Raw genomic sequence first — 12466 nt, 5'->3', positions numbered from 1 at the left:
ATAGACGATTGGATACACTTTCCTTCAAACTCATTTTTATCAACAATGATTTGGTGGTCTTGTAACCAACTATAGTGTACTTGTGATAAGCTCTATCTCCAGCACACTGTTTACTTTCTTGTGCTTTCCATCCCGAAAGAGCTAGTGCGTAGTATAGGTTAATACCGATATAACTAATATCAACACTAGTTCAAAACAGGGTTCACCTTTTGAAAGATATGAACCTGAAATCATTAGCAGTAAGGCGAAGACAGAGAGAAAGGAGAGGGCAGAGATGACTACACAGGCGATATGGAACAACAGAAGCAAAAAACAATCAAATTTAAATGTATTAATAAACAACTAGAATTGAGAAGAAAATTGATCACATGAGAGCGTGTAAACTTCCATTTAACAATTTTCAGTTATAGCCAAATGTTATCAACTTAAAACATCAATTCAAAAAGACTAGCAAAAACTTAATTACAAATTCAAAGTACAACACACACATACATATGCAATTACAATAAGACACACCCCTCTAATCAATTAATAACTTTACTTCTTCCCTAAGCATGATCAGCAACGGCGGATTCACCTTGATCAAAGTCTTGTTCAGCCAATCTCAAGTTTTCAGTTTCATGAGCTAATTCATCATCATGATAAGCACCTTCTTCATCATGAGCAGCCAAAGATAAAGTTGGACGAACAACAGCAGAGTCAAAAGTCCAAGAAGCCAAGGCATTTTCAGCATCAATAATAATTTGTTTTGAAGCTTCATAACCATCATAAGCTGGTCTAGTTTCACCAGGAGTAACTGGACTTTCATCCAATAATTCCAAAAGGGCTTTACCATAACCAGCAATTAAAGCGATTTTTTCAGCATGTTCTCTAATTGAATCAAATTGATAATTGTAAGCAGTTTTCAATTTTTCTCTAGTAATATTACTCAATTGAGCCTCAGCAACTAAAGATTCAGCTTCAGCTCTAACCAATTCTTGTTCCAATACATTAATTTTGGGAGATTGAGGATCCTTATATTTCAAATAAGCAATTTGATCAGTAATCTTTTGTTTCCTTTGTCTTGAAGGTTCAACGGATCCTTCAATATCTCTAACACTCTTCAAAGTGATTCTATATTGATCATATCTATCAATAAATTGGTCTTCCAATTCACCAATCTCATAAATCAAAACCCCCAATTTATCAGTAATATCACTGACATCATCATCATTACCCTCACCCCAAAGTGACAATTGCTTAGCAACATCTTTTCTTTCTCTTGAAGTAATTTCAGTAGATCTCATCAAATTCTTTTCCATCTTGATCAAAATGGCCAATTTTCTGGCCAATTCTGGACCAAGAGCGCCGGCAGCAGACTTTCGGAAAGAGTGACTGATGGAACCCTTACCAAAGAATCTACTTTTGGTGGATGATGGTGGTGGTGGTGGTGCTTGTAATTGAGAAGCAGTTGGAGCTCTACTGGATCTTAATGAATAAGTTCTGTGCATAATGCTTGTTGTTGTAGTAGTGTATCTTAAAAGAGTGATAAAAAACGAAAGAAAGTATGGAAAATAGAAGAAAGCAGAAAGAAATTGTGAAATTGAATGTTCTTCAATTGAAAGTTTTTTAAATTTTGTTCAACTGGAAAAATGACGAACAACAGCAAACAACAAAATTTCATTAATTAAAGTGATAGCACAAACGTAAACTACACAAAATGCATACTGTGCAATAAACAATAAATATAATTTTACACGCCAGAAATCACTAATAACCACCTTATGTATCCACAGTTCCGTATTCTAAGTAACAAGATAACCTATAGACCAAAAGCTAAAAGCGTACCAATTGATCTGAGCAAAGAAGTCATTGCACTGAGCTAATTTGCTATTGTTCACTTTGTTTGTGAGTCCAAAGTGTTATTGCGCATACGGTCACAGATAGCAATAATTTTTAATTTTTAGAATTTCAAACATCATTCATCATCATTCACACACACACACACACACACATACACTCGCTATTACAAACACACGAGTAAAAGATTGCAGGGAAAATAAAGAAACTGAGTGTTTGAAAAACAATAATTTGTAGGTTTTTAGTCGAGGATAGTCACACAAAATTACTGTCAGTCGTTCCTTTGTTAATCAATCAGCAGAAACAATAGCAACGTGACTACTAATTTAGCATCCTCCTGACATCTCTAAAACACTCGTATATACACTCTCTCTTTCGTGTGATGCAAAGCTTCATATTTATTGGAGGCTATTAAACACACTATTCGAGCTTTCGTCACTCTTACAATCTTAACTATCCCGCCTCTTGCTTTATCCACAGCTTATCTTCCTTGAGAGAGAGTCATTCAAATATCTCACAAAGGAGTCATCATATGTCAGGTTTTGTGTATATTTCATTAACTCTTTTTGGTCAAATTATTGTTTACTTTTTAACCCAATTGAGGATCTTCAATACATTTTTTTTTCTTCTTCTTCCTCTATTATTGTACAACATAAGCCTTTTTTTTCCTTCTTTCACTTACACAATTCATAACTTGTATTGTTCTTGTAACACCAATGGCTGGCTCTTATTACATCACGCATGTTCCGCCATTGTATTGTGGTTGCAGTTCTCATTTATAGATATAAGTTGGTATGGAACAAACTTTGGAAATTTACAAAAAATATACAAACCGCACGGCTTTTTTCTCGACCCCGGAGATAAATTACAAATAAACGTCTCTGATTTCAAAACCACAAAATACGTCATTTATCATCAACTAAGTCGCATGGCTATCTTATAGAAATTCGAGGTTCTTCCCGCGCTCTTGGTCTAAGCGCTACTCTCTAGCATCAATTCCAAATTTATTGTATTGCTGTGGATTCCATGAGTTTCCACAGCTGTTCATTTTGAAAAGCTTTTGTGATTGCCATCGAATAAAATAAAAACTAATCACAATACTGGTTCCTCCATATCAATATAATCAACCAATAGAAAGATAGACAACAACTGATAAAGAGGCACAAATCGATAGGTACTTACTCAAAGAAGAATAAAACAGAGATAGGACTGGTTGGTCATATACTTCATTACTTCTCTATTCCCCCTTCTTCCCCCTCCCCCCTTTTTTTTTCTTTTGTAAACACGCCTTAGCGCACAAACCTTAATGCTTCCTTGCATTTGGATTTGATTTCACTTTTACGAGTTTTGCAAAAAGTGCATGCTCATCATCTTGGCAGATTGCGGAGTACTCAAGGTATTCCAAATATTAAGTCAATCGCTCACCTTTTAACTCTAAATCCTATCTCTTTTTGCAACCCTTTCGGGTTTAAACTTTTTAAAAAATGAATATTATGCAATATATGTATGCAGTAGACGCTCGAAACACGCCTAATACGAGACTTTCCCAAACAACACGTCAATACAAGATTGGCTATGGCTTTTATTAGGGTACTCATCTTGGTGAATATACTCAATCTAGGAGACTATCATGATGCTTCAAAGATCGATTGGATAATTGTTGTCGGCAGCGAGGAATCCCGAAAATTTTGCATTAATACCCGTGTTTCATCGATTTTGTGTTGATACAACAAACTATTGTCCTTTTTCTTTGTCCAATTTTGCAATTGAGGGGGAGCTATATGATATTTGGACCTGCTGTGTGTTTCTTGGTGTATCGTAGAATGTTGTGATTGCTTTCTGACTGCTCGAGATTACACATTGATAAATAACGCCAGGTAACCACTTTTAAGATGAGACTTGGAATCGAAACATAGCCTGACTTTTCTTAGTTCTGCTATTAATTCCTTTTCCATGCTTCTTTACTCGTTGAATTACGTTTAGTCCCCATTGCTGAACCAGTCATCTGTACATAGGGTCATAATTCTCCTCCAGATAATGTAGACTAAACTTTACTTGAAAAGAAAATGATGGTGCAAAAAAAGGCATGGACTATTAATTTTAGAGGCAAACTTGTGTCACATCTAAGCTTACATGCCCTGTTAGAGGTAGTTCTGAGTGAAATATCGGTCCAAAAAGTTTTGCAACCAAAGTTACATGACTTTACCAACCACCTACGTTTAAACTTTTGTAATCACACACCAGATTCAACAAAGCGTGTATTGAGAAGCTTTCCTTACCATAACGAGTTCTTGCCAGTATATGCTGACTTATATTAGTGGCGTTGTTGGTAAGTAGATTCTCCTTTGATCCTTCTCTGTACCACCTTCTTCAAATGTCTAGTGTATGTCAAAGTGTCGCACATTACAGTGTCGATAATTTTAAGACACCATTGAAAATTTTTTGTCTCACAATGCAACGGCAAACGGGCAAAATCTGGAATCACTATCAATTTTTCACCAAAAACTACAACCGTTTCTCTTATAAGATCCAACAATATCTCGACAACAATGTCAAACATAGTGTCGAGTCCAGGTATCAAGGACGCAGAACTATTGGTATCTAAATCGACATATCTGAGACCCTACGTTTGGCCATTTACGATTATATATCCCATCTTTTTCCAATTATACTTGAATCATTATGATACTTATTTCGTGGGCAGAGAATGGACATTTGTCTATACTATAGCCATAGTATCACTCAACTTGCTATTCTGGTTAATGCCTCATTGGAATATTGACATCAACTCCAAGTTCAATTATACTAGAGTTGACAAGATTGAAGATGCAACTTATATTAAAATTACACCAGCACCAAATTCAGGTGTGGGTGAGATTAGTCATATTAATCGTGAAACTTTCCATGATGGAGAGAAGCAAACTAGTTTCTTGTACCAAAAAAGAAGATATTTGTATCACCCTGAATTAAAGAAATTTTCACCACCAGAGTTTGAATTTGATTCGTTACCTAAATTGAGAGTTTATCAATCTACAAACGGTTTAAGTGGAGATTTACAAAAGCGGTACAGAAACTATGGATTAAATAAGTTTGATATTCCAATTCCAACATTTTTAGAATTGTTTAAAGAACATGCTGTGGCTCCTTTTTTCGTTTTCCAGATTTTCTGTGTTGCACTTTGGTGTATGGATGAACAATGGTACTATTCCCTTTTTTCATTGTTTATGTTGGTTTCATTTGAAATGACAACTGTGTTCCAAAGAAGAACAACTATGGCTGAGTTTCAAAGTATGGGAATCAAACCTTACGATATTTATGTCCATCGTGATAACCAATGGCGAAAAATATCCACTACTGATTTGTTACCTGGTGACTTAGTGTCCATTACTAGAACAAGTGAGGATAGTGCTTTGCCCTGTGATTTGCTTTTGGTTGATGGATCAGCAATTGTTAATGAAGCCATGTTGTCAGGAGAGTCTACGCCATTGTTGAAAGAATCAATCAGATTAAGACCTAGTGAAGACAATTTGCAACCAGAAGGATTTGATAAAAACTCAATTTTGCATGGTGGTACACTGGCTTTGCAAGTGACAAAACCTGAAAATTCAATTGTTGCACCAGCTCCTGATAACGGATCTCTTGCTGTTGTCACCAAGACCGGGTTTGAAACCTCTCAAGGTTCACTTGTTCGTACAATGATTTTCTCCAGTGAACGTGTTTCTGTTGGCAATAAGGAGGCATTTTTGTTTATTTTGTTTTTGTTGGTTTTCGCCATCATTGCTTCGTGGTATGTTTGGACTGAGGGAACAAGAATGGGTAGAGTTCAATCAAAATTGATTTTGGATTGTATCATTGTCATCACTTCAGTTGTTCCACCTGAATTACCAATGGAATTAACAATGGCTGTGAATTCATCATTGTCGAAGTTGCAAAAATTTTACATTTACTGTACTGAACCATTTAGAATTCCATTGGCTGGTAGAATTGATGTCTGTTGTTTTGACAAGACTGGTACTTTGACAGATGAGGATTTGGTATTTGAGGGATTGGCGGGTTTTAAAGATGATGATATCCATCATTTGTACAAGGCTTCTGATGCACCAACTACAACCTCATATGTTTTAGGATCAGCTCATGCTTTAGTCAGGTTGGATGATGGTGATGTTGTTGGTGACCCAATGGAGCAAGCTACTTTGAGCGCAGCTCATTGGACCGTAGAAGCAAATGATTCTGTCGAAAGACAAAATGGTAAAAAGACGGAAAAGATCAAGATTTTACGTCGTTTCCAATTCTCGAGTGCACTCAAAAGATCATCAACTATCTCATCAATTAATTCAGTCCCTGGTAAGAACTTTGTTGCTGCTAAAGGTGCTCCAGAAACCATTCGTAAAATGATTGTTGATGCGCCTGATCATTATGAGGAAATCTACAAATCTTTCACTAGAGCTGGTTCCCGTGTGTTGGCCTTGGCTTACAAGTTCTTGGACACAAACGTAAATGTCAACAAAGTTAAACGTGAAGAAATCGAATCAAAGTTACATTTTGCCGGTTTTATTATTTTCCATTGTCCATTGAAAGCTGATGCCATTGAAACTATCAAAATGTTGAATGAATCATCCCATCGCTCGATTATGATTACTGGTGATAACGCATTAACTGCTTGTCATGTAGCTAAGGAAGTTGCAATCACTACTAAAGATGTTTTGATTTTGGATGTTCCAGAAGAACACCATGATGCAGATAGTGCTGATTTGGTATGGAGAAACGTTAAGGAAACTGTTGTTATTCCTGTTAAGTCTACTGATAAGATTGATTTTGCCAAATTGAAACAATATGATATTTGTTTGACTGGATACGCGTTGAACTTGTTGAGTAAACATGAACAATTACTTGATTTGTTAAAGAGAAGTTGGATTTATGCTAGAGTATCACCATCACAAAAGGAATTTATTTTGACTACGTTGAAGGATGCTGGATACAACACATTGATGTGTGGTGATGGTACTAATGATGTTGGTGCATTGAAACAAGCCAATATTGGTGTTGCTCTTTTGAATGGTACTGAAGAAGGTATGAATAAGATTATTGAAAATAGAAAGATTGAAGCTACTAAAAAGGTTTATGATAAACAAGTTCAATTGTTTGCCAACTGGGGTAAACCAGCACCTAATGTGCCACCAATTATTGCTCACTTGTACCCACCAGGACAAAACAACCCTAAGTATTTGGAAGCTATGGAAAAGAAAGGCGTTACAATTACAGAAGACATGAGACGAGCAGTTGCAATTGCAATGAAACAGCCAGTAAAAGTACCACAACCAGGTCAATCTGCAATTCCGGCTGATGGTGGTAAATTTGCTGATACTATTCTTGGTGCATTAAACGATGCTGAAGCTGAAGATGAGGTACCAACTTTGAAATTGGGTGATGCATCAGTCGCAGCTCCATTTACTTCGAAATTGGCTAATGTTAGTACTGTTACCCATATCATTCGTCAAGGACGTTGTGCTTTGGTTTCAACGATTCAAATGTACAAGATATTAGCCTTGAATTGTTTAATTTCATCTTATTCACTTTCAGTGTTGTACTTGGCCGGTATGAAATTCGGGGATGGACAAGCCACCATTTCTGGAATTTTGTTATCGGTTTGTTTCTTGTCAATTTCTCGTGGTAAACCATTGGAAAAATTATCCAAAGAAAGACCACAAGATGGTATTTTCAACATTTATATCATGGGGTCGATTTTGGGCCAATTTTTCATTCATATTGTTACTTTGGTTTACATTACTCGCGAAATTTACATTATTGAACCAAAAGAACCATCAGTTGATTTGGAAAAGACTTTCACCCCTTCATTGTTGAATACTGGTATGTTTTTGTTACAATTGGCCCAGCTGGTTTCTACATTTGCTGTCAATTATATTGGATTACCATTTAGAGAAAGTCTTACTGATAATAAAGGTATGTACTATGGATTATTGGGAGTTGCTGGTTTGACATTTGCTGGATCAACTGAATTTATTCCTGAAATTAATGAAGCTATGCAATTTGTACCAATGTCGACTGATTTTAAGGTTAAATTAACCGGATCAATTATTGTTGATTTGATTGCTACATGGGCTATTGAAACAGTATTGAAACATTTCTTTATGAATTCACAAGCTGCTGATATCGCATTAAGGGATGAGGATTTTGAATCAACACCAAAGATTGAAACAATTGAAGTAGTTAAGGACAAGATTGAAGTAGAGTAGATGATGATGTAGTTTTGCTTTTATATAGAGTTTTGAGTCATTTAAAGTACATTAATATATATCTAGGTCTGGTTAGCCGCAGTAGTGCCGAGTTTGGCCAAATCTTCAAGACGATTCAAATGAGACACGCGTATTATTGTCATGCCAGAAATTTCATAGATCGCAAAATTGGTCAATCGATCATTTATCAACTGAACAATGCGACGAATGTCATCATGGTCCGTTTGTGTCTCATCACAAGTATCGCGTACGACTTGGACGATTTTCGTAAGTGAAAGCGAAACAGGCTTCATACTAGTAGGTTTCTCTTCAGAATCTAGATACAATTGATGAATGATATTGTAAATTGGTTTCATTCTTGAGGCAAGATATCGATCATGTTTCTCTTCTTTGGTGATTACACCTTTTGCATTGTTTAGCTTCTCTTTCATCTTGATTCTCTCAAGTAAAGACATGCCTTGATGCTTGTTGCTTTCTTCAGCAGCATTCTTTTCCTTGAATGTGAATTTTGAGCGAGAGTTTCTCAAATCAGCGAAATCAGTCTTCAGTTTCGTAGGGGATGGTGATGAGGACGAAGAGTATGATTTTGTGATTTTCCTTGGTGATGTAGTTCGTATCCAAACATCGCACAAGTTGATTTTCGCTAGTGATTTGTCATCCTGATGAGACGAGATCCATTTATTTAGCAATTCAGTAAATACACCAACTCGATCCTTCTTCTTTGTATCAGGAAATGATATATACGTTCCATGCTCATTTCTGTATATTTTATACATTGGTGAAATCGCTAGTATGTTTTCCAAATCACTGATGTTTATCTTCCATTGTGCCAAATTTGATGCCTGCTGGAGAATCTCGTGGGCTGGTGGATTAGTGACATGATTGATGAAATGTAGCGAAAGTGTACTATCAATGTATTTCACATTTGACCTTAAACGGCTGAAAACATGTTTTGGTATGTGGTTGTGATTGGAGGTGTCCATGGACATAATTTAAGATGATGAGATTGGAATTATTGCAAAATTTCAAAATGAGACGCGTTTTTGAAACCTTTTGGTTTGCGCTTACTATCGGAGTTTGGCATTTCCAGATGTAGATTTACCTCACAAAATAAGCTTCTCGTATGCAAAGAAAGCTACGAACCTTGATAGTTCGAATAAGAGATTGATTTGTGATAGATGTCGGTAGAGCACGCACGTTGTTAAGTTTGACTTGTTTTATGAGAAACGGCGTATATCGATCTCTTGCTTAAATCGACAACTGTATCCCCCAGTATGTGCATTGAATAGCTTTGGCTAGACTGGCTAATTCTTAATCAACTTACTGATAGGTCTTTAACGTATACTATAAACTTGTTCATCTCATCGCTTTTTGGTTCAGCCCGGTCCAACTCCGAGGGCACACAAAAAAAATTCCATTTCCAACTCATATCTTTTGCTTTCCAGAAGATTTATAGAAGTTGGTGAATGCGTGGTGAGCAACGAGAGGACCATCTAAAGAAAGGATCAAATGTTTCACCATATGAGGCGTTACTTGCTGGCTCAATCGCGGGTGGGGTTTCTAGAGCAATCACTGCTCCTCTAGATACCATCAAGATACGACTACAGTTGGAGACACGAAGTTTTCATCAACGACAGTCCATTTCCACAGTGGTTAAAAGCTTGCTTAAAAATGAGGGTGTTATTGCCTTGTGGAAGGGTAACGTACCTGCCGAAATCTTGTACATATTGTATGGTGGGGTTCAATTCACATCATACTCTATTTTGAGTTCCAACCTTTCTCGGCTTGAGCAACACTACAGATTCAGTTTATCACCAGCAATACACTCAATGGTGGTTGGAGCAGGAGCGGGATTGGCAAGTACGCTAGCAACTTATCCATTTGACTTACTACGGACAAGGTTAGTAGCAAACAAAGAAAGGGACCTAGTTTCAATGAGGAGTGCAATTCAGCAAATCCTCAAATCTGAAGGAATAAGTGGAATGTTTGCTGGAATAAGGCCTGCTATTATTTCAGTTGCATCCACTACCGGACTCATGTTTTGGTCATACGAGTTAGCAAGATCGTTTTCACAAGAGTACAGAAATATCCCATTTATAGAGGGCATTTGCGGATTCATAGCGGGTGTAACTTCAAAGGGTATAACATTTCCATTAGATACTTTAAGAAAGAGGTGTCAGGTTTATGCTGTTGTCCATGGAACCAAGCCAGTAGGAGCAATGCGACTTTTCTTTGATATTATCAAACAAGAGGGTGTTTTAGGTCTATACAAAGGTTATGGAGTTAGTATATTGAAAACAGCTCCTACTAGTGCGTTATCGTTATGGATGTATGAATTTACCATTTCCTTTATGAAACACACACCATTTTTATAAAGTTAGACTTTAAATAGATAATCATTTTCGTCATCATTTGATATGCTCCCTCCAACATTGACAAAATCTACATCCTCTTCGTCATCGTCATAGTCAACATCACTTCCGTCTTCGAATTGGACACCATAATATTTCGCCAACAGACCTGGCAGAATATATTCTCTATCATCATCATCATCTGTATCATACCGTAGTTGATTCTCTACTTCAGATGTGTTTGTAGTGGAATTCACGTCGTTAGAATGTGCATATAAGGACTGAGAAGTAGTGACTAAGTTTTGTAACCTGGATGGCTTGCGCGAAACCTCTCGTGTGTCAGAAATTGTCGGTAGATTATTCTGTAGTAATTTTCGAACTGACGTCTTCGGCGTGATCTTTTGAACAGGCTGTTCTTGATTTAATTGCTCACGTATATACTTGGGGAGCTGTTCTCCAACAATTGATGTACGCCTGTTTCTCAACTCCGGTTTCGTTGTTGAAGCTCGCACACCATTGAATGTACGGTCTAAAACAGGTTTAGACCTAGTCATTACATTTAGGTTGGTTATACTTGTAGCGGCTGTGGTAGCCAATTGTCCTTCGTTGCCTGTAGTAGGGGATTTAGGTTTAGATTGCATCAATTCAAGCGATAGTCGTCTCTGATTCTTGGTTAACTTGGGCATGTCATAGGCTTTCGGTCTAGCCTCAACTCCTGGAGTAGGCAGTTGAGTTTCCACATTTGCAGAGGTCTCTTGTACTGCCTCCCTGAAAGGTACAAGTCCAACGGAATTAATCATTTTTGATACTTCCCTAAACAAAGGCGAATCCTTGTTGCCCCATCGTGAGACAAATTTTGAAAGATGTAAGTCATTATCCATTACCATGTGGTCAAATAATTCGTCAATTTTCAACTTAATAAGCTCAACATCGTTGAAGTGTGTTGTTTTGATCACTTTCTCCAAATCCATATTGGTAAAAAATTTAGAAATATCTGTTAGTTGGCCAAGATACGTTTTGACATAATCCTCCAATTGTATTTGATTATCTGTAGTCCAGTCCATAACTCTCTAATGTTAACAATTATGCGACTGCCCCAGCGTGTGCCACATAGACTGTTTATGCAAAAGGAGTGATTTTGAGTGGTATAACACTCCAAAGTTTATTTTTCTAGTGACTTTATCTTATCGAGTGCGTCAAAAACGTTTTTCTATCTCTCACTCTTGACATTATTCCACAGGCAAGCTGAGAGAACAGTAAAAAAAGAGGCACTGTGGTATATATTACATAAACGCAGTTCACTGTGAAGATGATATAGTTCATGAGTTTACTTCAAAAGTTAAAAAGTACAAAAAGAAATGGTCCCTAGCAGGATCGAACTGCTGATCTTGGCGTTATTAGCACCACGCCTTAACCAACTGGGCCAAGGGACCTGTTTCTGTGCAAGGCTATCTGTAGCTTTTTATAATCCACTTAAAATAAATCCCGTGTAGGACTATTTGCGAGTCAAGATTGCTGAAAACATACCACCCTGAACATTTTGCAACCGATAGTTCTTTAATTCATTGAATAGACTGCTCAGTAACTGGTTGCTTGCTTCTATGTGATACTTCTGATTGTTTCGCTTAGAACGAATACATCTAGAAAGAAAGTGACTTGATTACTAAACGTCGTGATTGGTAACAAAATGTTTGAAGGCATTTTCGTACAAAAACACAAAATAGACCATGTTTTTCTAAATAAACCTATTAGCTTCAAATGGAAAGTAAAAATGACCACTGACTAAGCAGGAAACAGTGAAAAAGAAAAGGATTCGGACTCGAAAATGAAGCGAGTGTGATTTGTCATTACTGACTGAGAAGAACCCAGGTGTTTTCATTGTCCACGTTACTTGATAGAGTCATTAATATGAAGCAAGTTTATGACAAACACTGCAACAACATGTACAAGAAGATGCCTAAGCTTCCCTCTCTCTTATTCGTGAGCCTGTTGGTTTATTACTCTGCCATTGCTGCAAATGCT

General features: G+C 36.9%; 6 protein-coding genes and 1 non-coding gene across 7 annotated transcripts; 3 read left to right on the top strand and 4 right to left on the bottom strand. All coding sequences in view use genetic code 12, as the record gives it.

Annotated features, from left to right (window-relative positions):
* Positions 1 to 548: 548 nt before the first annotated feature.
* Positions 549 to 1490, bottom strand: CORT_0B05530 (Lsp1 eisosome component; the record flags this gene model as incomplete). Its single annotated transcript, XM_003867650.1, has 1 exon — positions 549 to 1490. One exon carries the CDS (start codon positions 1488 to 1490, stop codon positions 549 to 551), a length of 942 nt encoding a protein of 313 aa, XP_003867698.1.
* Positions 1491 to 2371: 881 nt separating this feature from the next.
* Positions 2372 to 2782, top strand: CORT_0B05520 (calcium-transporting ATPase; the record flags this gene model as incomplete). Its single annotated transcript, XM_003867649.1, has 1 exon — positions 2372 to 2782. The coding sequence occupies one exon, from the start codon at positions 2372 to 2374 to the stop codon at positions 2780 to 2782; it is 411 nt and encodes a 136-aa protein (XP_003867697.1).
* A 1606-nt stretch (positions 2783 to 4388) lies between these two features.
* Positions 4389 to 8093, top strand: CORT_0B05510 (calcium-transporting ATPase; the record flags this gene model as incomplete). The annotated part of the gene is made up of 1 exon (XM_003867648.1): positions 4389 to 8093. The coding sequence occupies one exon, from the start codon at positions 4389 to 4391 to the stop codon at positions 8091 to 8093; it is 3705 nt and encodes a 1234-aa protein (XP_003867696.1).
* A 62-nt stretch (positions 8094 to 8155) lies between these two features.
* On the bottom strand, positions 8156 to 9082 carry CORT_0B05500 (hypothetical protein; the record flags this gene model as incomplete). The annotated part of the gene is made up of 1 exon (XM_003867647.1): positions 8156 to 9082. One exon carries the CDS (start codon positions 9080 to 9082, stop codon positions 8156 to 8158), a length of 927 nt encoding a protein of 308 aa, XP_003867695.1.
* A 477-nt stretch (positions 9083 to 9559) lies between these two features.
* On the top strand, positions 9560 to 10468 carry CORT_0B05490 (Tpc1 protein; the record flags this gene model as incomplete). Its single annotated transcript, XM_003867646.1, has 1 exon — positions 9560 to 10468. One exon carries the CDS (start codon positions 9560 to 9562, stop codon positions 10466 to 10468), a length of 909 nt encoding a protein of 302 aa, XP_003867694.1.
* Positions 10469 to 10470: 2 nt separating this feature from the next.
* Positions 10471 to 11508, bottom strand: CORT_0B05480 (hypothetical protein; the record flags this gene model as incomplete). The annotated part of the gene is made up of 1 exon (XM_003867645.1): positions 10471 to 11508. One exon carries the CDS (start codon positions 11506 to 11508, stop codon positions 10471 to 10473), a length of 1038 nt encoding a protein of 345 aa, XP_003867693.1.
* Positions 11509 to 11803: 295 nt separating this feature from the next.
* Positions 11804 to 11877, bottom strand: CORT_0_Ile(AAT)_26. The gene has a single exon. It is a non-coding gene (tRNA).
* Positions 11878 to 12466: the final 589 nt, after the last annotated feature.

Source organism: Candida orthopsilosis (assembly GCF_000315875.1).
Source record: "Candida orthopsilosis Co 90-125, chromosome 2 draft sequence".
Taxonomy (NCBI): Eukaryota; Fungi; Ascomycota; class Pichiomycetes; order Serinales; family Debaryomycetaceae; genus Lodderomyces; species Lodderomyces orthopsilosis.
This window is presented reverse-complemented; position numbering and strand designations above follow the sequence as displayed.